At 44.2% G+C, this 24,034-nt stretch overlaps 1 protein-coding gene across 1 annotated transcript; it reads left to right on the top strand.

Annotated features, from left to right (window-relative positions):
• The first annotated feature begins 1,094 nt into the window (after nt 1–1,094).
• LOC131676043 (uncharacterized) lies at nt 1,095–6,401 on the top strand. The gene has a single exon (XM_058955171.1). The coding sequence runs from the start codon at nt 1,095–1,097 to the stop codon at nt 6,399–6,401; it is 5,307 nt and encodes a 1,768-aa protein (XP_058811154.1).
• The last annotated feature ends 17,633 nt before the right edge of the window (nt 6,402–24,034 follow it).

Here is a 24,034-nt window from a genome sequence, read left to right as displayed (position 1 = left end):
GGTGATCGCGGTGAAAGGGCGATTCCGATCGATACATTAAACCGGCCAAATTGAAGACGGTGAGTGACAATAATTGGCCGTGTTTGGTACTGTTTTCGTGCGCGCTTGTGAGTTGCTGGTTTCTAAAACCAGCGAAGAAAGTCCTTCGGTGGCCGGCAAAAGTTCGTGCTCGAACATTTTGGTCCTTCGAGCCGGATAGAAGGCAATTCAAACCGCAAGTGCGTTGTGCGGTAGTGAACAAATCGCGGAAAAGGTACCGCTTGGGCAAAGTGTAGCCATTGCGTGGCTGAAAAAGATCGCCATCGCGTTTGCGAATTGGCGGGTGCGCCGTAGTGAAAGTGGATTTTTCGGGCAAACGCGATCGCGCGGTAATATAAATATTCGCGCAAAGGTAAAGGCGCAAGTGAAAGGGCCGAAATACGACGGCTAGTGTTTTTCGATTGTGTGGTGGAAGATTTTCGCGCTACCGCGATTACTGTCGCGTGTGAAGCGCTTGGACTGTGGCCATTTTTCAAGCCATCGAGTGGGCCATTGTGACTGGTGGCCATTCAACGGATCGGGAGGTAGCTGAACCCCGATAGCCGCGTCTGCAGAGCCATTTTGGACGCTGAGTGAGCGTCGCTTGGGAAGCTGTTGTTGTCAGTGAAGGTACTGGTGATAAATGTCCCTGCTTGTCATTGAGCAACACTTCTGATTCCGGACTGGAATCCCCGGTGAGTCCTTTCCAATTTTCCGCCACACGTGGCTTGCAGTAGCATTTGTTTTAATTTAAGAAAGTGGGTGACCTTCAGTCATTGTGGCAATCGGTGGACGGTCCGCGAATCGAGTGGAAAATCGTTTCGCGCCCTCGATTTGCGATACCGCGTAGAAGTGGGTTAGTTCGCGACGGGAAGGAGCAATCGTTCGATTATAAAACTGCTCACTTCCGTTCGAATTTCGCGTTCGCGAAGGGCAATTCATCGCGTCGGGAAGGATTATTCGTGTCGAGTGTGTTTTGTCCTCGTTCGGTTCGGTTTCGCGTAGAAACGGTTAGTTCGCGTCGGGAAGGAGTCCGTTATCGATTTAACTGCCGTTTCCGTTCGTAGTGCGTCGTGATGCCACCCAAAGAGGAGAAAGTGTTGGGAGACCGGCTTGTCCAGCGCAATGGATTGCTGGCAATTCGTGATGCTTTGGAGAAGTTCATCATTCGGTACGATCCTGCACGTGATGCTTTTCAGTTGAGTGTTCGTATAGAGTCGCTGGATAGGGCTTATGCACAGTTCATGGAGGCGCAGGATGCAATTGAGAGACTGGACAAGGAGGAGTTTCTGGCATCACACCTGGCGGAACGTGTCGATTTCGAGCAGCGATACTGCGCAGCGAAAGGCTTCCTACTCTCCAAGGTTCCTGTAGAAGCGAGCAACTCAGCTTTGAACACATCCATGATGGCAAATCAACACACTTTCTCGACAGGATTCCACCTCCGTCTTCCAAAGATCGACCTACCGAGATTTGATGGCGATTTCTCACGTTGGTTGTCATTTCGAGACACCTTTACGTCCATGGTTCATTCCAATGGGGACATACCAACGGTCGCCAAGCTTCAGTACCTTCTACAATCGCTTGAAGGGGACGCAAAGAAGCCGTTCGAATCAGTTGACGTCGAAGCTGACAACTATGCGTCAACATGGGACGCCCTACACAAGAGGTACGACAATCGCCGTTTTCTCAAACGTCAGCTGTTTAGGACACTCTACGAGCTGCCAGCGGTCAAGCAGGAATCTGCTAAGCGCATCCACAGTCTGGTCGACGATTTTCAGCGCCATGTACGGGCGTTGGCGAAATTGGATGAACCTGTGGAGCATTGGGATACGCCGCTGGTGAACATGCTGTCGTATAAGCTGGACCAATCCACATTGCGAGCATGGGAGGAGAAAACGAGCAGCCAGGACGATGTCAAGTACGAGGAACTGGTTGAGTTCCTGTACCAGCGGGTGCGCGTCCTCAATTCTGTCGGGCCAGACACGCAGCAACCGGCACCTCCAAAGGTGGCCGGCCCCCCGAGTTGGAAGGGCACGAAGGTGAAGTTCGCAGCTAACGCAGCTGCTACGCCCAACCAAGATTCTCCATGTCATTTAGCATGTTCAGACAGCCACTCCCTCCGCAACTGCCCAGTGTTCCTAGGAAAGGATGTCCGCCAGCGCCGAGAGCTGGTTTCGCAAAAACGGTTGTGTTGGAACTGTCTGAGCTTCGGTCACCCAGCCAGGAAGTGTGTATCGAAGTTTACGTGTCGTACGTGCCACGAAAGACATCATTCCCTGTTACACGATTCCTCTCCATCCAGGGTATCGTCGAGTCCTGCCATTACGGGATCATCACAACAATCTCCACCGGTTCAACAGCCGCATTCGTCCAGTTCGGGTTCTGCTCCACCGCAGGTCAGCATGGCGGTCCAAACCGCATGCAGTATGGTTCTACTGGAAACGGTTGTTCTCAACGTTGTTGATGATCATGGCAGGGAATACAAGGCTCGTGCTCTACTCGACTCGGCGTCAATGTCCAATTTCATCTCCGGTCAGTTAGCGAAGGTTCTCCTCAGCCGTCGCACCAAGGTGGACATTTCGGTCGCAGGAATCGGTCTCTCAACGCAAAGGGTGAAAAATGCCATTTCCGCCTCCATTGAATCGAGAACTCAGCCATTCTCCACTAAGCTCGAGTTTCTCATTCTGAAGCAGCCATCCGCAGAGCTGCCGACCATGCCGGTCGATACGTCGGCGTGGAAATTCCCGCAGGTTGGATTAGCAGATCCACAGTTCCACGTCCCAGGAAGGATTGACCTCGTCATCGGAAGTGAGGCCTTCTGGGAACTTCACACCGGTAGGAAGATCTCGCTCGGTAACGGTCTTCCGTGGGTAGTCGAAACACCATTCGGATGGGCGGTCTCTGGTTCCGCGTCCAATGGATCTACCTGCATTCCCCGGATCTGCAATCTCTCCATTACGAATGAAGATTTGGAAGCCGCACTTCAGAAGTTTTGGGAGTTAGAAGCGATTTCCACTGGGCCTGCACACTCACCCGAAGAAAATCGCTGTGAAGAGTTATACTCCAGTACAGTCAAGCGTGATTCGACTGGAAGGTACGTCGTACGTCTTCCTCACAACGAAGATCCAGAAGTCTTCCTGGGGGCCTCTAGAGCCATCGCAGAACGCCGTTTTTACAGTCTGGAGCGCCGTTTGCAACGAGATCCTGCAATCAAGGAATCGTATCATCGTTTCATGGACGAGTACCTACAGCTCGGTCACATGAGAAGGCTTGACGAGCCTGTAGATGACGTGAAGGCTCACTGTTATCTCCCACATCATCCCGTGTTCAAGGAGTCGAGCACTACTACGAAAGTTAGGGTCGTTTTCGACGCGTCCTGCAAGACGGCGTCAGGATATTCGCTGAACGACACGCTGTTGGTCGGACCCGTAGTTCAGCAAGATCTACTCTCCATCGTGATGAGATTTCGGACACATCACGTCGCTCTGGTTGCGGACATCGAGAAGATGTACCGGCAAGTATTCGTGCATCCTGAAGATCAGCCGTTTCAGCGAATTCTTTGGCGCACGGGCCCTGATGAACCCATCGCTACGTACGAACTGCAGACAGTAACATACGGACCAGCGAGCGCTCCGTACCTAGCTACGCGTACTCTGCAGCAAATTGCACAGGATACCAAGCAGTTGTATCCAATCGCGAGTGGGCCAGTTACGGAAGACTTCTACGTCGACGATTTTCTTTCTGGGGCGCCGGACGTAGAATCCGCCATCAAGCTGCGTCGTGAGGCATCGGCAATGCTAGCTTCCGCTGGATTACCGCTCAAGAAATGGGCATCGAATTCTCCTGAAGTTCTTGGGGATGTACCACCTGATGATGTGGCAATTCAGCCGTTCCATAATCTTCAGGATGACCAGGCCGTCTCCACGCTCGGCCTCATTTGGGAACCAAAGTTGGACATACTCCGGTTCAAGGTTCAGTTGCCGTTAGCCGCATCCGTACTGACGAAACGCAAGGTGATGTCGTACATCGCCCAAATCTTCGACCCTCTTGGACTCGTGGGTCCAACGATCACCAAGGCCAAACTCTTCATGCAGCGACTTTGGGCTCTGAAGCAGAATGGCGAAGCATGTGAATGGGACACGCCGCTCCCGTTTACACTCCAAGAAGAATGGAAACTGTTCCATAACACACTACACCTGTTGAGTGAAGTTCGCGTACCCCGCTTCATTTCGATGCCCGACGCCGTCAGCATCCAGCTTCACTTCTTCTGCGATGCGTCTGAGCGCGCATATGGGACATGCTGTTACGTCCGAACCGAAGCACACGGCACAGTTTCGGTCCAGTTGTTGGCGTCCAAGTCCAAGGTAGCTCCGCTTCTACTACTCGCCAGACTGGAACTCTGCGCCGCACATTTGTCGACCCAGCTGTACAAGAAGCTGAACGCGACGCTGAAGCTTCCTGCGACTGTTCATTTCTGGACAGATTCCACTACTGTCCTCCAATGGCTTCGCGGGAACCCGAGTCGTTGGAAGACTTTCGTCGCAAACCGAGTCTCGCAGATACAGCTTTCAACCGATCTCAACCGCTGGAAGCATGTTCCTGGAGTCGACAATCCTGCTGACGACATTTCCCGAGGATTGAGTCCTACTGATCTCCTCAACCGTACACGATGGTGGACTGGGACACAGTGGCTAGCAAGGTCTCCGGATTTTTGGCCAAATCCAACGTTACCCGCAGCAGAAACTCCAGAAGTGTCCGCCGAAGGACGCAAGATACCACTAGTTGCCATGACCACGACACAACTGAGTTTCTGCACTGATTTATTCGCTCGCTACTCCAACTTCTCCAAGCTGCGCCGAGTGACAGCGTTCATTCAGCGTTATCTGCACGTGCTTCGTGAACGAGCCTCGCAACGTCGTTCGGAAAAGGAGAAGTACAAGCCACTCGTCATCCCGAACATTAACCCGCACCCAGTCCATCCGCTTACCGCACAAGAACTCCAACACGCCGAACTTACGCTCTGTCATCTCGCGCAGGGTGAACTTTTCGCTGAGATTTCCGATCTCGCTAGTGGCGAACGTGTCGCAAGATCTTCCACGCTGAAGTGGTTGAACCCGTTCGTCGATCCCGAAGGCACCGTACGTGTCGGTGGCCGGCTTCGCAATGCCGCGCTGACCGATGCGAAGAAACACCCGATCGTCCTCTCTGCCAAGCATCCGCTCGCTGTTCTGTTGGCTAGTTTTTATCATTTGAAGCTACTGCACGCAGGCCCCCAACTCCTGCTAGCCACTCTCCGCCAGAAGTTTTGGATTCTGGGCGGCAGAAATCTTGTGAAATCCGTCTTTCACCGTTGCCACACTTGCTTCCGTAGCAAGCCCACACTAGTCCAGCAGAGCACAGCAGATCTTCCGGCATCGAGAGTATCTCCAACCCGACCGTTTTCCGTCTGCGGAGTCGACTATTGCGGACCTTTCTATTTGAAGTCCGCTGTCCGCAACCGTGGCCCAACGAAGGTGTACGTGGCCATATTCGTCTGCTTCTCTACGAAGGCAGTTCACATCGAGCTAGTGAGCGACCTGTCTACTTCAGCGTTCCTAGCTGCACTCCGTCGTCTGGTCGCCCGCAGAGGAAAGGTGGTAGAGTTGCACTCTGACAACGCTACCGCTTTCAAAGGTGCATCGAATGCACTGAACCGCATCTACCGCATGCTGAAGGTCGATGAGTCTGATCGGAATCAGATCTTCGACTGGTGCTCCGACAACGAAATTCGCTGGAAGTTCATCCCACCTCGAGCACCACACTTTGGCGGTCTTTGGGAGGCTGCAGTGAAGTCAGCGAAGACACACCTGTTGAAGGCAATCGGCAACGTGAACGTTGCGTACGAGGACATGCTCACACTGCTGGCGCAGATAGAGATGTGCCTCAATTCTCGTCCGCTGACTCCAATGCCGGACGATCCGTCCGATCTCGAGGTCCTTACGCCAGGACATTTTCTCGTCGGGAGCAATCTCCAAGCTGTTCCGGAAGCTGATCTGAAGGAGACTCCTGACAACCGCTTGGACCACTGGGAATTAACTCAAAAACGGTTCCAAACTATTTGGTCTCGCTGGTACCCGGAATACCTGCAACAGCTGCAGTCTCGTGCTACGAAAGGCTGCAACCCGCCTGTCTCCGTCGACGTTGGCAGAGTCGTCATCGTGAAGGAAGACAACATCCCGCCAACCAGTTGGCCTCTCGGCCGAATTATCAGATGTCATCCCGGAGCCGATGGCATCGTCCGTGTAGTCACTCTACGAACCGCTGCAGCCAAGGAGGTTGTGCGTCCTGTGGCCAGAATCGCTCTACTACCGACACCACCGGAAACTCAACGAGCCGACTGAGAGTTGTCATCCAGGTAGAGCAACCCGGACGGGGAGAAATTGCTCGATGCGCACCTGCGCATTGCACAGGTAATTGCAATTCCAATCCCCTAACCCCAATCGTTCGATCTACCTGGTCTTTTTTTTCTCGGTCGATGGCGATGAACTTCACTGGCAATGGTTGCCAATCACTGGATTTGTGGTCGACATTCAACATGACTGATCCAGCGATAAACCCCTACAACCACAAGGTTCACATCCGCTATCTTCAACCGAGCTCGCCGACATCCAACGACTGAAGCCTAAATCCCATCAGGATCAACCATGTGAAGTTAGTTTTGAAACACCGTAATGTTTCAAGGTGGCCGGAATGTTCGGCACATAAGTTAATTTTTGTAAACATACAATACTAAATTTAAGAATATTGCAATTCAAATCAATCTTAATCACCCGAATTGTAAACAGCTCGAATTCGAATATTATGCCAGCTACTCAGTCTGTGCAAATCAAAACGAACGCTACTTTGCACCCTCTCCAGTGTAGCAGGTAGAAACTTTACAGAGAGAGAGAGGAAGATGAAACCATCGTCGCGATCACAGCTGATCCCGGCTGGATATATGTAATTATAATTGTATATAGTCAGTTGAAAATAGATCTGGTGAAGGAAGGTTGTTCGTTTTCGTTCTCGGTGCGATTTAAAAGAAAGCCGTCGGTAATTTTGCCTAAGTCAGCAGGCAGCAAATTTTACAAGTCCCCAGCGGGTTGGTGGACTTAGTGTTTCGGTTCGTTTTTTAATACGGTGAGCCACAGTGCAAGTTGGCTAAGTTCCCTAGCGACAGGTGAACTATTCGGTGCGGTACATTTCGCGTGTTGTACCATCGGTGATCGCGGTGAAAGGGCGATTCCGATCGATACATTAAACCGGCCAAATTGAAGACGGTGAGTGACAATAATTGGCCGTGTTTGGTACTGTTTTCGTGCGCGCTTGTGAGTTGCTGGTTTCTAAAACCAGCGAAGAAAGTCCTTCGGTGGCCGGCAAAAGTTCGTGCTCGAACACCCCCTTTATATCTAGGAACACTGATGCCATCTGCTCTTTACTAGCATAGGCCATTTGAATTTCGGTTGAGAGCAACGCAAGACAATCATTCGTCCCTTTGCCTTTGCGAAAGCCAAATTGTGTATCTGACAGTAAGCCATTTGCTTCGACCCAATTGTCGAGGCGGGATAGGATCATTTTCTCGAACAACTTCCGGATACAAGATAGCATTGCGATCGGTCGATACGAATTGTGGTCGGAGGCTGGTTTTCCTGGTTTTTGGATGGCGATGACCTTCACTTGCCTCCAATCGTGTGGGACAATGTTAGCCTCAAGAAACTTATTAAATAAGTTCAACAAGCGTCTCTTGGCAGAGTCTGGCAGATTCTTCAACAAGTTGAATTTGATTCTGTCTGGCCCTGGAGCTTTATTGTTACACGACAAGAGAGCAAGTGAGAACTCCACCATCGAAAAAGGTGTTTCGTTCGCGTTATCGTGACGGGACGCGGCGCGGTAGATCTTCTGTGCCGGGGCGGAATCCGGACAAACCTTCTTGGCGAAATCGAATATCCAACGGTTTGAATATTCCACGCTCTCATTAGTACTGTTTCGATTTCGCATACGTCGGGCTGTTCCCCAAAGAGTGCTCATCGATGTTTCTCTCGTTAATCCGTCGACGAACCGGCGCCAATAACCGCTTTTTTTTGGCTTTCATCAAACTCTTCATTCGCTTGTCTAACGTCGCGTACTGTCGAAAACTAGCGGGTAACCCGTCGTTCCGGAAGGTCTTAAACGCGGCGGCCTTCTCTGCGTACACGTCTGAGCACTCTTTATCCCACCAGGGATTGGGAGAACGTTTTTGTATGTTCGCGCCGGGTACTGGCTTAGTCTGAGCTTGATTCGCGCTGTCGAGAATCAAGCCAGCCAAAAAGCTGTACTCTTCCTCCGGAGGAAGTTCTTGAGTAGATTCGATGTTGTCGGATATCGCGGCAGCATAGCTCTTCCAATCGATATTTCGTGTGAGGTCATACGAAATATTGATTGTTTCCAATGGCCTTGAGCCGTTATTGATTGAGACTATGATCGGCAAATGGTCGCTACCGTGGGGATCAGGGATTACCTTCCACGCGCATTCTAACTTTAGCGAGGTCGAGCAAAGGGATAAATCTAATGCGCTTGGGCGCGCTGGTGGGGGAGGAATCCGTGTCATTTCACCCGTGTTTAGAATTGTCATGTTGAAGTTGTCGCAAATATTGTGAATTAAAGAGGAACGGTTATCATCATAAAGGCAACCCCATTCCGTACCGTGAGAGTTAAAGTCGCCTAAAACTAGTCGCGGTGCAGGCAGGGATTCTATGATGTCATGTAGCCGGCGATGCCCAATCGCGGTGTTAGGGGGGAATATATATGGAAGCTATGCAAAGATCTTTGCCTTTGGTTGTTACTTGACAAGCGACAACTTCAATACCTGTTATCGAGGGAAGGTTAATTCTGTAGAAGGAATAGCGCTTTTTGATCCCCAAAAGCACTCCTCCATAGGGGGTGTCTCGATCCAGGCGAATAATATTAAAGTCGTGGAAGTTGAGATCTATGTCGGAAGTTAACCAAGTTTCACATAATGCAAATGCATCGCAACTCAAATTATTTATTAAAATTTTGAAGGAATCGATTTTCGGGATGATACTTCTGCAATTCCACTGTAGAACAGTGATCAAATCCGTGACCTCGTTCGATGAGTTAGCCATCGAGGGATACAATCGCTGAAAGGAGGGGCCATTTAGCAGTCAACTGCTTCAAAAATGTTCTTACTGTAGGGAGAAAAGCTAACATAAGACTTTTAATAGGATCAGTTATATTGAAAGTTTTTATTATCCAGTCCACAATGTCCGAGAGTTTGATAATTCCAGTGCCGCGATTATTCTCGAACTGAAACAGAGGAACACTTGGGATTTTTGATGTTCCGGGAAGTACTGGGAACTCCTTCTCTGAGTTTAATCCTCCGAGACCAGGAGCTAATTGCTTCGGTTTGGTTGCAACACTTCCAATAGATGTGACTTTCTGAGTCCCGTCAAGGGATACCTTCTGGCCTTTACAACGAACTTTAGGAGAGGAAATGTTCCTCCTCTTCCTATAACTTCTAGGCGCCCTAGTAGATGTTCCCTCTTGTGGGTCATCAGCCTCGCCCTCGTTAGGAGGCAAGTGAGCATAGATGTTTGTTGAGGTTGGTGGTGTAGCTTTCTTTAGCATTTCTGCAAAAGAACGTTCGGATCGTCCAGCAAGGGAACGTTTTAGTTTATCCCCGCGTAGTTTGTACGCGGGACATGCCGAGATATCATGCAGATTCTCTGCACAGTAAGGACACTTCTCAGCATTCTTACTGCACGAATCATCTAGATGATTCTCCCCGCATTTTCCACAGCGGGCCTTATTGCTACAATGGGTGGCTGTGTGACCCAATTGTTTACACTTTGTGCAATTCATGACCCGCGGCACAAACAGACGCACAGGCAGACGAACCTTGTGCAAGAGGACGTAATTTGGCAAAGCGGTACCAGCGAAGGTCAACCGATAAGAGTTTGATTGGGGGTACGTTTTTGAACCATCCCCCGCAACTACTACTGAGTGCAAACGCTTGCACTCGAGTATTTTCACTGGCTGAAGTAAGCGGTCTCTGAAACGGCCAACCCCGTACTGCAGCAGATCCTCGCATGTCAAACTGTCATCGGTGACAACGCCTTCAGACTGTACTTTCACAGCTGGAATATACACGTGATAGTCCTTCGTAAAGTGCTCGCAGCAAGCAATATCGTTTGCCTGCTTTGAGTTAGTCAGCACGACCCTCAGCCTGTCTGAGCGGACCTTTTTTATTTCGATCACAGCCGAGAACCGTTCCGTTAGGTCTTTTGAAATCTGTAATAGATTCAGCGATTTTGTTTTGGGCCGAAAGAAGACCACAAAGGGACCGGTCGAGAGCTCTGGATATTGTTTGGGTCGGGGGAGAGCCTTAGGAGTCGACTCGATCTCCATTTGGCCATCCGGGGAGGAAGCCATCGACACCGTCAACGCACGGGGTCAGCACCCGCCCAGACGGGAAAAAGCCGTAAATGTATCAAAAAGGTAGATTTCACTTATCTGTATACTCGTTTCCCACGACGCACCAGTCCAGCTTAAATAGCTGGTTATTGTTCAATCCTCGCTTTACGAACAAAAGGTTGAGGAATGTGGCCTAACGGTTAACACACGCACAAAAGAAAATAAAAGTCCAAACCGAAGAGGCAGAGAATGGCAAAATAACCTTGAACGCGGATTACTGCACTGTTCTTTTTCCAACAGACCGAAAACAAAACACTTCTATCTCGATCGAGCGATGCGTAGAGGAACATTATTGCGTTGTTAATGCTGTAATGGAGTTTCAATGCAACATTAGTGCAAATGTATAGCCAATATAGTGCAATGGCTTATTGCTTATGGTTACTTGGGAAGTCTATTCACCATGGATATATAATTTCCTCAAAATTGGTTCAAATGACTCAATTAAAAATTGTATTTAATACATGTGTAAATCTGGCCCGCGCATTTTGGTTTTATTCAATAAAAACTTCAGTTTTTATATTAAATTTACTTTCTTGCAATAATTTCGTGGTTGAACACGTTAAGTATATGAACAATTCCCTTATAGCTGTGTTTTTATAAACTTTTATCTACTGTAACTTGTTCGAATCCTGCAAATGAACATCTGTAGTAACCAATTAACTATCTATTATCGCCTTGTTATTTCACTTGGACGAATTCCAACTTGTCTGCGTCACCCGAAATTCTTCCCAGAGCGGTAGCTCGTCGTTGGGTCCTGACCCTTACTCCGGCTGACAAGACTCCCTAATACCTGGTTGTGTGTAGGACTGATACGTACAAAACAACACACGCCGAACGAAAAACCAACCGAGCGTCGGCGAACCGAATCAATAAAGCCGTCTGGTCGTTGTCCTTTTCTGTCTTCGTTTACCGTGGAACGTCACACCTCCCCCAAAAGAATGGCATTCACCTCCTCCCTGGAGGCTTTTGCTTAGAAAGTTGCCAAAAAATGGCAACAATCTGTTACTTATTGTGGCATCCGGTTTTATTCCGTTGCTTCCAGTTTTCCTGCGATGTAATTTGATTTTGTTAGTGTCGGATAAATTGACTGGAATTTGATAAAAGTTGGCAACCATCATTCTTGTTACTTTTTCGGTTCCAATCAATTATTGAAATTAAATGATGAACTGATTAACAAAATTTGTAGATTTTGTCCCAGCTATGTATAAAAATTGCGCTCCGAAACATTCGAATGTGGTCTAAATCTCTACACAACACAAAATAGGTTCAAAGGGTATTAAAGAACCAATTAGCTTCAACAATTTGTAGATCATCTTCTATTCGTGATAACCACGAATGTTTTATAGCTACATGCCTAATTGCTCTGGTGGTAGCTAAGTACCATTTCTGACCGAAGCAATCGGAGAATCAATGCCGGAGTAAAGGAAAAACTTAAACGCGTGCAATTTGTTAACCAGCAAGCGAGAAAAACTTGCAGTCATGCTACCTCCAGAGCAATAAAACCTACGAAAAGTGCATTCTTCTAATTAATTAATTGAATTCTTTCTTGCCTGTTGGCACTGCGCGGAGTGCAGCGATTCAGGTTCTTTTTTTTCGTTCGTTCTTGCGGAGGTTCGTATTGTCATGATTCTTCCAGCTTTGCTTTTCTTCTTTGTTTTTTTTTTCTTTTCTCGTGTGCCCCGGACAGGTTATTGTGCAGGCAGTAAAATTATCATTATCAAATTAGTCGAATAACGTGTCGACCTTGCAGAGCGGGTGTGCCAATATTGGTGGTGGGCAAGACTTACGAAAAGTATCGATATTCAGATTTGGGGATCAAACGCAATCGTAATTATTAACCATGCCAGGGTTTGTCACATTTCGGGATTCCGAAACTGTGCTCGGTTGAGGTCTTGAGTTTACTAGAGATGAAATAGCCTTGCTATTATAAGAACTACAGCCGATTAGGACTAATTTATTGTGACTCAATAAAAACCAATTTTAAAAATCTTGCTTACTTGATCCACTGTGTAAACGAGAATCAGTTAAAAAATCGTACAGAAGATTGAAGGAGCATATTGAGTTGCTATTGTGCGGGCGAACGAGTAGATATGGCATAAATAGATTCAGGTTTGGGAACGATGGACAAGCTGTGGATTTACCAACGCTAGACGAAATACGAAAGGCTTTCTGAGAACTTAAAAAATGGTAATCCCGTTGCCGAAGGAATATCCACCGAACTTTGACACGTCGACTATGCCTCTTAGGGGAACTCGAAATGATCAACGCGGTGGTACGAATGATGCCGAACACTGATGGTCTAAGATGCAATAGACGAGGCGTTTTTGGCTGGTGTCGCGTCATCAATACTTTTACAGTCTTCTAGCCTGGTATGTTTCTCTGAAGATCAAGCGAATTCGAGTTAACCTCCGGAAGTCGCGCGTATGGCCCCCTGAACGAGCAACCGCTGATGCTCTAAGACGATTTTGCTAGCTTTTCGGAGCAGCGTGCACTCAAAGCACTAGCGCGACTGCCGGAAGGTTAGACTTAACAGTGCAGTTCTCATCATGGCCATGCGAGGCGTATGCATGTGCAGAACCATATCGTGGGTGGTAGTATGTGTCATCTCATCCGTCATAGAAGAGATTTGCAAAAACGAAAGGACGTGGAATACTGTTAGTAGAGTAGTCACACAGACTAGAGTTGCAGAGGGAATAGAGAATTAACGACCAGAGCTGACATTTCGAATAAGCGCTCCCTACCGTTCCCCCATGGAGTTGATTAGATCCACCTATAGTGTGTGAGCAGAGGGTACCATAAAACTCTGCTACTCTTCTAAAATATCGCACTGTCCAAAAAACACTGGGAGAATCGCCGACTTCTGCTTAGCAGCAAGCTCCTTTTCCAATTTTCAGTTCCTTCAGTGCCTCCAGGAGTTTCCTTGGAATAATTCCAGTCATCGAAAGCACTACAGAACCGATTCTCGGAATCGTCACATATTCATCAACTCAACTGTGGCGAGTATCTATCAAATTGTAGTCCAATGGAACAGCTTCTTTGATTATGGTTACACGTCTACGACCTTTGCCATAGGCTAGTATATTTGGGCGATTGTAGTGCAGAAATTGGTTTAGAACCAATTTCTGCACTACAATTTGTTGATCACATCGATGATACAGCTTGATCATTGCAGCCTTGCGTTTTCAATTCACGCCTCATGTGTCAATTACCTGCCTATCTGTAACAGATACTGAACACCATCATATTTAATGGACCAATTTTGTTGTAGCCGCTTCATAGAGTGACTGTAGCGTGTTTGCGTTTTTCATTACTCTACTGCTGTACTAGTGTGTCAAGCTTCTTCGTCAGCTAGCGAGCTTCCATCATGGGAAGTCAGCCTTCCAAGAGTGATACGTTTGCTCGAGATTCGACTCCAACCTCCACCGCCGTGTAGATACCTTTCCAGGTATTGTTGACGCGGACCGCATTTAAGCTTAAGTCGGTATCTCTGAGTTCTAACGAACGCCACTTTTACTTTTTTGGAACACTATTATCTTCCAGGGCCTGTTGCCGTTCATGACCTGAAGTACGAAGTCAACTTGTAAGAACACTGTAGTCTGGTTTTCCTAGGGTAGGATATTGGATTCGTGTAGCGATAGAGCGAAATCGTTCCATCCTTATTGAAAACCATATTGTATAGTAGCTGCAAAGGGTCTTCTGGCAATGATGGGACTTCAGCTGCAGGTGCCTCCACCAGCGATACGGATTCAAGGACCCTCATTTGCGAATGACGCGCGCAGTCTTAGTAACCTTGGCCTCGATACATCGCTTGCTCTACGTGTTCCCATAAGCGTGGGCAACTGGCGTTTCCTAGTCGCAACATTCCTCATAGGCGCAACGTTACTTCCTGTGTGTTGTCTATGGCTGCAATCGTCGTCCGTTCTAAGCAGTAGCCCTCTCTCCTGGATCTTCCCGATGTCTCACTTCTAGTCTCTTGGGCATTCGCATTGTCCCAGTAGTAGTTGAAGTGCCTTCCTCGGGCGATCGCATGGTCAAAATTCATCCTGCCGTAGCTTCATTCCTGGGTTATGGTGATAAGCCAACTCACGATCGTCACTAAGGTTGTTCGTAGCCTTGCCGGTACCGCGCATAGGTAGGAATAGGTAATCTGCATCAGACGTGTATGACTACAGGTTGGGCTCGAGTTGCACATAATACAGCTTTACCAACCTTCTTTTTACATTTCTTATAAAAGAAATGTATAGAATTCGCTCAAACTTTCAAGATTTTTTCCGAGGCCCGGAGGGCCGAGTCTTATATACCAATCGACTCAGCTCGACGATTTGGGACAATGTCTGTGTGTGTGTGTGTGCCTGTGTGTGTGTGTATGTAACGGACAAATTCTCATTCGTGTTTCTCAGCAATGGCTGAACCGATCTTATCCAAACCAATTTTAAATGAAAGAACTAAAAAACAGTATGAACGCTATTAATTTGTTTTTGATTATGATGTTTAGTTTTCAAGATATGAATATTTGAATGCGTAAAAATGGCGTTTTTTCAGTTTTTTTGAATTATCTGCCGAAATTGATGATACAGATTAACAATTTATATGTTTTTAGACAGCTTTAACAAATACCTTTCGAACAAGCTATAGATTGTTGAATTCGGACTATTATCAGAAGAGATATTTATAATTAAATGCGGACGAAAGATTTTTATCATTTCCCATTGCCAGAAATATGACCAAAAAATGTAATCTATTATTAGCGCCAAAACGGCTTATTTTAGGTAAATAGTATCTTCGGAGAATTTAATGAAGATAATATGCCCTTTCTTTTGGTATTGTGCTTTTGCTGATTAATTCCCCTATGAGCGAGATATTTTCACAAATTTTCTTGGAAGTGATTATATCGAAATGACGTCTTCAGCAAATTTGTAGCTCTTACTTTTGCGAATAACTTTACTGAAGACTTTAAATATCTATTTTGAATACTTTAAAAGTTATGGATTGTCATTTGTGGATTACCTTTTGTCGCCTATTTATTGTTCAATATAGTAATAATCCATTGAAATAAGCCAAACATTATTACGATAAAACGAATTTTGTATTTCATTTTTCTATCTACAACCGCTAGAAATAATCACCGAACACTTCCAAGTTGTCTGGAAGGAACTTGATAACTTATCAGTGCAAAAATGTTCATTTGTGCGAACCTTCTGACTGCAATTTTTCTAACTAATGACCATCGGATCGATCTGAAACATATCGGAAAATGAAAAGCGAAATAAATAACTACAAGCAACGGCGTAACCAAGAGAAGGTTTTGGGGTTTAACACCATACAACCCCCCTCCCCCCTCCACCACACCCAAAAAAAATATTGGATTGAAGTTGAAAATTTATTGATGCAGACTGATTTAATTCAATTTTACAATAACAATTATCTGATCCGTAGATTGATAACCTGTTGTTGTAAGCATCATGAGGACTTTTGATAAATTGTCGGAATGGGGTCCTGATATGTAACTGATCTATAGGTCTTGAATTCACAGTTGTCTAATAGCATCAATATCAAATTCCTGCCTGAAAACATTCCAATAGAAAATTCCAGAGTTCTGTAATCAATCATAATCCTCAGATTTATTTCCAAATTAATCTCGTTTTTGTAGAGATGTACTGTAATAAGGGTCTTTATTCAATAGGAAGCGAAGTTAAAATTGATTTAATGTCTATGAAACATAGAATTGTTCACCAAAAAAATGCATAACTTTCAACATTTGCTAAAAATGTTTTTGCCTTTCTCATTCACTCTAAAATTCGTCAATCTAATCTCGACCCGGAGGGCCGAGTGTCATATGCAAATCGACTGAGTTCGTCGAGATTGGAAAATGTCTGTGTGTATGTAGAAAAAAATGTGACCTCTGTTTCTCAGAGATGGGTGGATCGATTTGCACAAAGTTAGTCTCAAATGAAAGGTACAACCTTCCCATCGGCTGTTACTGAATTTTTTATTGATTGGACTCCCGGTTTCGAAGTTACGAGTTGAAGAGTGCAATCACACAGCAAATTCCCATATAAACTGAAATGAAAAATTTTCAAAGTCAAATTTGTAGTTTTGATGCCAAATGCCTTTAAAATGCATGAAACATTGAGATGTTTGGCAAAAATTGACTTTTTTGGACTTTGGTACATTTTTGCCTTTCTCATATAGAAAGATTATGCAATCACTCTAAAAATCGTCAATCATACCGGCCCGAGGGGGGTATGCAGTGACGGGTTGCTACTTTAAAATTAAAACTAGTTTAAAATTGCTTAAGTTGAAAAATTTCGGCAGGACGTGGACCTCCCGGATCATTCTCCATGATCCACTGCTGGTTTCAAGCGATGTTTCAGTATCACATAGTTTCTCAAGATCGTGGCTGTCGATCCATTGTATGTATGTGCAAATCGTACTGAACATGTAATATTCATTTCCACCATCGTATTGAACATAACCAGCCATGGAATCGTAGTCTGGACAAATGAGAAAAGCACAATTGCATCACTAGGTGGACTAAAACAGGTTTTTATTTTGGGAATGCGTCGAGTTGAGACGAAAACGTAATATGATTAATAACGAGGATAACACTTTCCGAATGTAGAGAAAAAAATGAAAATGACGATTTCCATTCGACTCTAGCAGGTTCTGATCGATTTTGATGAGCATTTGATTTTTGTTGTATGACAAATTATATGTATAGGTCAAATGTTTAAAAACAGTAATTTAAGGTCAAGATAGCATCATTATGAAACCGCCAATTTCGGAGGTTTAGTATCTTCAATGAGTTTTACAAACGTTAAACAGCGCATCATTTGATAAAATAATTTTGACGGTGTATCGTCCAAGAAGTATTTATGGTGAATTTTCTCAGGTTTTATTCATGACTACAATAAAGTCTCAACAAATTCGCTAAAGACACGAACCTTGTTACTATTTTCTGGAAAATAATTCTGCATAATTTTAAAACTTTAAAAATTATGGTTTCGGAATTATGCCGTTTGGACAGTATGATCGATTTTCACCAAACCCCCACCAAACCGAATTTCTGGCTACACCGCTGACCGTAGAAACAAAGTCGTTCTACACTCGTTCACAAGAAACTTCTTCGAATGCTCAATATCTATTATAATACATTGACACCCCAATTTTATCAGCCAAATATGAATTGCCAAATATGATTTTTTTTATTGCATCGAACTACAACAATTTTTAGGTAGCTTTCAAGGGGTTATTTTATAGACTTCTTCCAAAATTTGGCGAACCTATTCCAATTCGTATACCAATTAATTGGTATACTTAAGGGTTTATATGTTGCAGATAGAGAAAATACTAAAATTTTCAGCTTTTTTCCTACACAATATTACGAAAACTTATTAAACAATTTTTCCTAATAAGTTTGTGAAAATTATAAACTATTTGAAATTTTTTAATAGTTTAATTTTTTATTTAACCGTGATTTTTTAATAAATAGTGACCATCGCTTCACAACGTAGTCTATTTTTCATGGCTTGCGGTGAGCACGATCTCTCGAATTGCTGAACTGAAAATTATGGAATAGAAATTAATTTTTAGTGTTCTTTACAGATTTAACTTGCCGCGCAAATAGCTCTGAATTAGACCCGCTGGTGCCCTAAGACGATTTCGCTAGATTTTCGGAGCACTGTGAACCCAGTGCATTAACGCAAGTGACGGAAGGCTATCGAAAAGTTTCGTGAAAATGAAAATTCCAGTAATTCCAGATTTCCCCAAACGGTTCGTTTTTGAGAGGTTTTTATTTGTTCTTTGGCATTAGGATTAGCGATAATAATTCAAATCAAGGATACTACTGGGAAGCCACCTTTAGAAAAAGTCGATGTCGAAGTAAAATTTGGAACTATGCAGGCATGCACTTCAGAGATAGCGTGATATCAGGAGCTGCGATTTCATTTCAACGCTTTTTTGTTAAAAGGGCGATACTTACAAATGTAAACATAAGGCTTTTTTCATACATGCGAATGATTAATAAATAACCCCTTTAGGAAAATTCAGTTTTCCCACCACAATTCAGATATTTTATTAACAGAGCATTAACAATAATTCGATGGTATGTCTATTTTATGGGCCATTTTTTCGCTTTCTTATTGATTTGGTTTGAGATTTCTAGCACTGATGTTGTCCTATGCTGATTTGAGCGATTCTCTGACTCCTGCCACTATCCCATGTAGTATGTGTTGTCAAAAACATCGTGAAGCGTCAAGTTCAAAATGTTCTCAAACGATATAATATCCGAAGAGAGTGATAAGAGTGATAAGAAATGTCTCATCACACTGTTAGGTGGATTAAAAGCGTTTTTTTATTTTTAATTCACAATAGTTGGTTCTATGTAAGGCCGACGAGATCGGTTAAACCGCTCCGTGTACTTAATAGTAACAATCTTTGGACGGGTTGTTCCTTACGGCTACGAACCCTAGACTATGTTGGCGGAAAATAAATACACGCCGATAGGGACCATTCAAAAATTAAGTAAACCAAATATTGCACAAAATTGACTCCCCCCCCCCTGTAACAAATTGTCACAAATTTCTTTATCCCCCTTCCCTATTGCGTAACAAATCTGTTAATTTTTTTTTCTTCAGTAAAATCATGTTACGTAACGTTCTAGCTTACTCCCCCTCTCCCATATGTCACAACATGTCACATTTTGTTACACCCCCTCCCCCACAAAAGCGTTACGTAATTTATGAATGGTCTCTTAGTGTCTTCGAATGGAAGGTGTGGGGAACAATCAACAGTAGGGTGCAGATGGAAGACGGAATATGAAAATGTCATATCAACCACGAATTTCAACCATTGCGGTGAGCTAGGCATGTCTTCTGACTGACGGAAGGCAACTCGGTGAAACTAATTCGACAGACACAAGGATGTTAGGTGAGCAGCGAGCAAGGTGGGTCGACCAAGTTGAAGAAAACTGGCGACAAACAGCCATGAAGAAATATAGCCGACTTCTTGAGCTTGAGCTTGTGCGACCACCCCTGGCTGCTACTCAGTTATTGACCTGCACTAGCTGAAGTTGCACAGGGAATCAGTAGATAATTATGCTTAGGAGTAGCGAAACATTTTTCAATGTGCAACTCCAACAAGTGATTATTGATTAATACCGGCACCAGCCAGGCCTGAACGTAGATCGCGTAAGGAAAGAGAAGGGAATGTTAGTACCATACTTGCTTTTGCTAGAGACCGTAGCAAGTGTCACTGGAGGAGGATATTTGTTAGTAGGTACAGGGATGCGCTTCTGCATGTTCTAGTTATTTTCCACCAGCCTATTTCCGCTACGAAGCCAAAGACCGACATCAGAGAGGGGACCCCACTATCTGGACTAGATATCGACCCATCAACCCATGGGTCAACGGGTTTACTTCCATTCCAAAGGAAGACGTGACCACAGATTTTTTCACCTCAGAAAAATCTCAACGACCTCGACCCGGATTGAACCCAGACCAACTGGGATGGGTGGCGGTCACACTTACCATTCAACCACCGACGCCATCAGAACTAGAGACGACTCTTTGATACAGCAAAGAGCATCACGGCTGTAACCAGTGTATTTGTTTCTGTCAAAGATTTGTGAGATTGCCGCGTTTAGTTTACGTCTATTAAAAATTGTGTATGTCAAGAATGGATCTGTGAAGTGTCTAAAAGTTTAACACCGTTAGAAAGCCAGAAAGCTGCCAGGAAAACTCGCCACAATTTCCGTCGCCCACCACCAGGTGCCGGATTCAGCCAACAGGCGGCCATTGGGGGTGTCGATAATAGGGGAGTTGGGCGGAATTCGTTGGTGAACTAAAGGGTCGAGGGTATGAGGTCAATAACCGCTAAAACCGGAGTTCAATTGCCCGGTGACTATCGACGAGGAAAGTTGGAATTTTCAAGTTAAGCCAGAAGAGTGAAATCAAAGTTGAAGTAAAAAGAAGTGAAGCTGAGTATTAAATAAAAGAAGAAAAGAAAAGCAGAAATAATGAAGTGCATAGTTAACCGAAGAATCCAGAATTTTAGGTAATTGACCGTCTTCTAAATTAACCAATTTGAAGCCTCGACGTCCTCCAAAGCCAATCCGCCATTTTGACATCCCCTATTGTGTTCGCAGGACCCCGACTTTGAAACTGTGGTTTTTGTTGTAAAACACGTGTGAACCCGGAAAGCCCTACCGTGTCCGACCGTCGAATACTTGCGCGAAAAACCGGGCATAGCCGACGAACAGAACCCTTCGCCGAAGCTCGAGATCGTCAAATACTCGAGCCATTGGAAACCGCAGAATCAACGGAGTAAAGCAGTGCAGTACGGTGGTGGAGTGGCAGCAACAACGACTGGAGTGGAAAAGGGGCCCCGAAGAAAATCGAAGAATAAACAAGTGCGAACAAGAACGAATAAAAGTGTCGACAAGAAGGTAAATAAAACAGTTGTGATTACTTGAGGGTACAGATCAGATGTTTTCTTGACCGCGATTAGCCACGAGCGTACGCCGATCCTGAGACGTTGAGAAAGGGAGTCACATATTTGCTGGGTAGTAGCGATACACGAGTTACACGGCTTTGGATTGAATGTTATGGTGAAGAACGGATAACTGATATACAAGTCAAGTTTACAATGTAGGTATGATATAAAACTGTTAATTTGAAATGCTATCGGCAAGCAGTAACACGTCACGTTCGACCAACAATCGATAAACGGACCTTGCATGCAAATTTGGATACGATGGTGATTCACGCATGCGAACCTGTGTGTGATGACGATTTTCAATGTATTTTCATTCCAATGTTAACACAGGTTTTTTGGAAAAAATTGCTCTAGCTTTATGTCTGTTCTCTATGGGTAAGGTAAATACATTGTTGTAACTATTTTGGACCAAATAGTTCAGAAAATAAGTCATTCCGTTCAGTACAACGGAAGTTATTATTGGTCAAAATCTCACGCTACTTTTCTGTTCAAAATTTAAAACCCGTGTTGAAAGGTAAAATGTATTCCATTTCAATTAACGTACATGAACAAATTCATAAACGCCAGACCGCTAAATCAAAACTACTTGCATTCACACAAAACCAAGTCACAATATATTCAAGTATAACATGCAGTTCGAAAGTTTGTGAGTTTATGTCGTTTATCAAACCTTGATTTGGATCACGATAATGGTTTGAATGTTGTACTCATTCACTTGTAAATGATTTACTGCGAGTTAATTTTCCAAAGAACATTTCATATTAATTAAGTTATCATTAAACAATTTATACCATCCGAATCTCGGGTCCGTATGAGCGCATCGGTCTTTGCGGGTTGGGGCGATGGTGTGTCACGCAATTTAATTTTAATTTTCGCAGTGTATGTTTTGGTGGGGGGGGGGGGGGGAGAAAAAGAATTAGGTGTACATAGAATCAAACAGCGCATTAAAAGTGCAGTGAGTGTTAAGGTCTTGTTGCGCAGTTGATTCTTAATTACGATTGAAACTGCAAGCTATGGAAGACAGGAACCTATCGGATTCGATTTAATGTGCGTGCTTTTCCCATAATGACCGCCTTGGCGCAGCAATTAGAGCTCTCAGCACAAATTGATTGCGATCAAGGACTGGAGCAATTCTGGTGTACCTCTAGTGGTACACTTTATGTGTTTATTTAGCTATTTTTTATAGGTAGGGAAAAGTACAATGCTGTCAGTTGGTGTGTGTAGAACGTACTCGCTAGAAGTTCATCTTTTGCGCAAATATTGTTTGATTTATAACAAGTGAGTCGTCTAATTGAATAGAACAACATCACCAGGGATGTAGGCTAGGGTGGGACAAAAAAAATGTATTCCAACTCCAAGCAACTTTTTGGGTACAATTTGCAAATTCTTAGCTCGATCTCTAAAACTATATTTTTGCGCCTACTGTTTAAAGATTACATGCGATTTTATGTGGGAAAATTAACTTTCACAAAATAATTCCTCCAGGAGTCGCCCATTGCTTCCTAAAAATAAACCGTTATGTGGCTTTTGTAGGAAATTTAACAAATAAACAAAGTCTCGAAAACTACGAAACGATCTGACGCTTGAGAAAAAAAATTTATTAATCTGAAACCAATCGATGCTCTGACGATTGATAAAATATTAATTTTTTCTAGCACCACTGCTGTTGGTTGTCCAGTTATATGCAATTTTATTTTGATCTTCTCTTAATGTGTCTAAATCATTTATCTATACTATTTGAACACTTCGCAAGAGTTTTGAAGGATAAAATAAGTCTTCTTTTGTACATATTAGGAGAAATTAAAGATTTTGTATATAATTCGACTGTCAGCAGCAGTGATGCTATGAAAAGTAAAGTTTTCATTAATCTTCAGGGCATCAATCGGTAGTTGCTTAATAACTTTTTCCACAAGTATCAGATCGTTACGTGGTCTCCAAGACTTTGTTTCCTTGACAAATTTCCTATAAAAATCAGACATCAATTTATTTTTAGGAGGTAACGGGCGACTCTTGGAAGAATTAATTTGTAAAAGACGTTTCCCCATACGAAATCTCATGTAAACTCTAAACCGTGGGCGCAAAAATATAGTTTTACCGATCGAGCTAAAAATTTGCAGAGTTATTCTGGGGGCTAAATGGGGCCTAAAAAGTTACTCGGAGCGAAACTTTATTTTTTCATATAACCATGTCCCACTCTAATGTAGGCGCTAGGCGACATTATTGTTCGTTGCAACTCGTTGTTTCATAACGCAGCCACCAACAATACAAATCTCTTTCGAATGCGGTAATCACGGTAATCAGATAATTGTATCCAAGTTTGCACGCAAGGTCGCGTAGCAAAATCTGACCGATTGCAGCGCTGGGTGGTTGCTGCTATGATTTCAAAACTAGTTTTATTTCCTACGCAGATTGAAAATGTTACTTGGGTGCCACTTCTCCGTGACAGCACTGGCAGAATATCACTGAGTTAAGTTTAGTTTTTGATATGTGTAAGTAATATAATTGTCATTTCAAAATGCTATCGGCAAGTATCAACTTGTCACTAGTCGGCGCTACGATCGGTCAACAATCGCTATACAGACCTTGCATGCAAACTTGGATACAAAGGAGGTTCACTCATGTGAACCTGTGTGCGATGGCGATTTTTAACTTATTTTTATTTTAATGATTCTCGTAAAAGTTTGTTCTAGTTTGTTGGTCTGTTCTCTGTGTTATAATTGAACTCGGCAATTATTTTTTCAAGTTTTCTGAACGTTTGTCATCGTCTTTTTCGTGTCGTGCTCAAGCTGGTATGATCTAAAGAGAAGATTATTGTACAATTTTTACCAACCAATTCCAGTTTTATCCGAAACTTTCGAATTGATAATCTCTATCCGAAACTTCAACCCTTAACTATCCGCTTTGCCACGACAGACCGAAACCCACGTCGGTGGTAATCAGCTGCGAAACCATATCAATCATCTTCAATTTACATTTTAAAGAATTGAATCGGTAATTAAAACTTACACACCGCATCGGTTGTTCTATCTAT

The sequence above is a fragment of the Topomyia yanbarensis genome, chromosome 1 (assembly GCF_030247195.1).
Source record: "Topomyia yanbarensis strain Yona2022 chromosome 1, ASM3024719v1, whole genome shotgun sequence".
Classification (NCBI taxonomy): Eukaryota; Metazoa; Arthropoda; class Insecta; order Diptera; family Culicidae; genus Topomyia; species Topomyia yanbarensis.
The sequence above is the reverse complement of the archived record's forward strand: the minus strand, read 5'-3'. Positions and strand labels throughout refer to the sequence as shown.

Bases quoted from the DNA above. Each gene is read 5' to 3' on its own strand.
- LOC131676043 (XM_058955171.1), top strand. From the start codon at position 1,095: ATGCCACCCAAAGAGGAGAAAGTGTTGGGAGACCGGCTTGTCCAGCGC.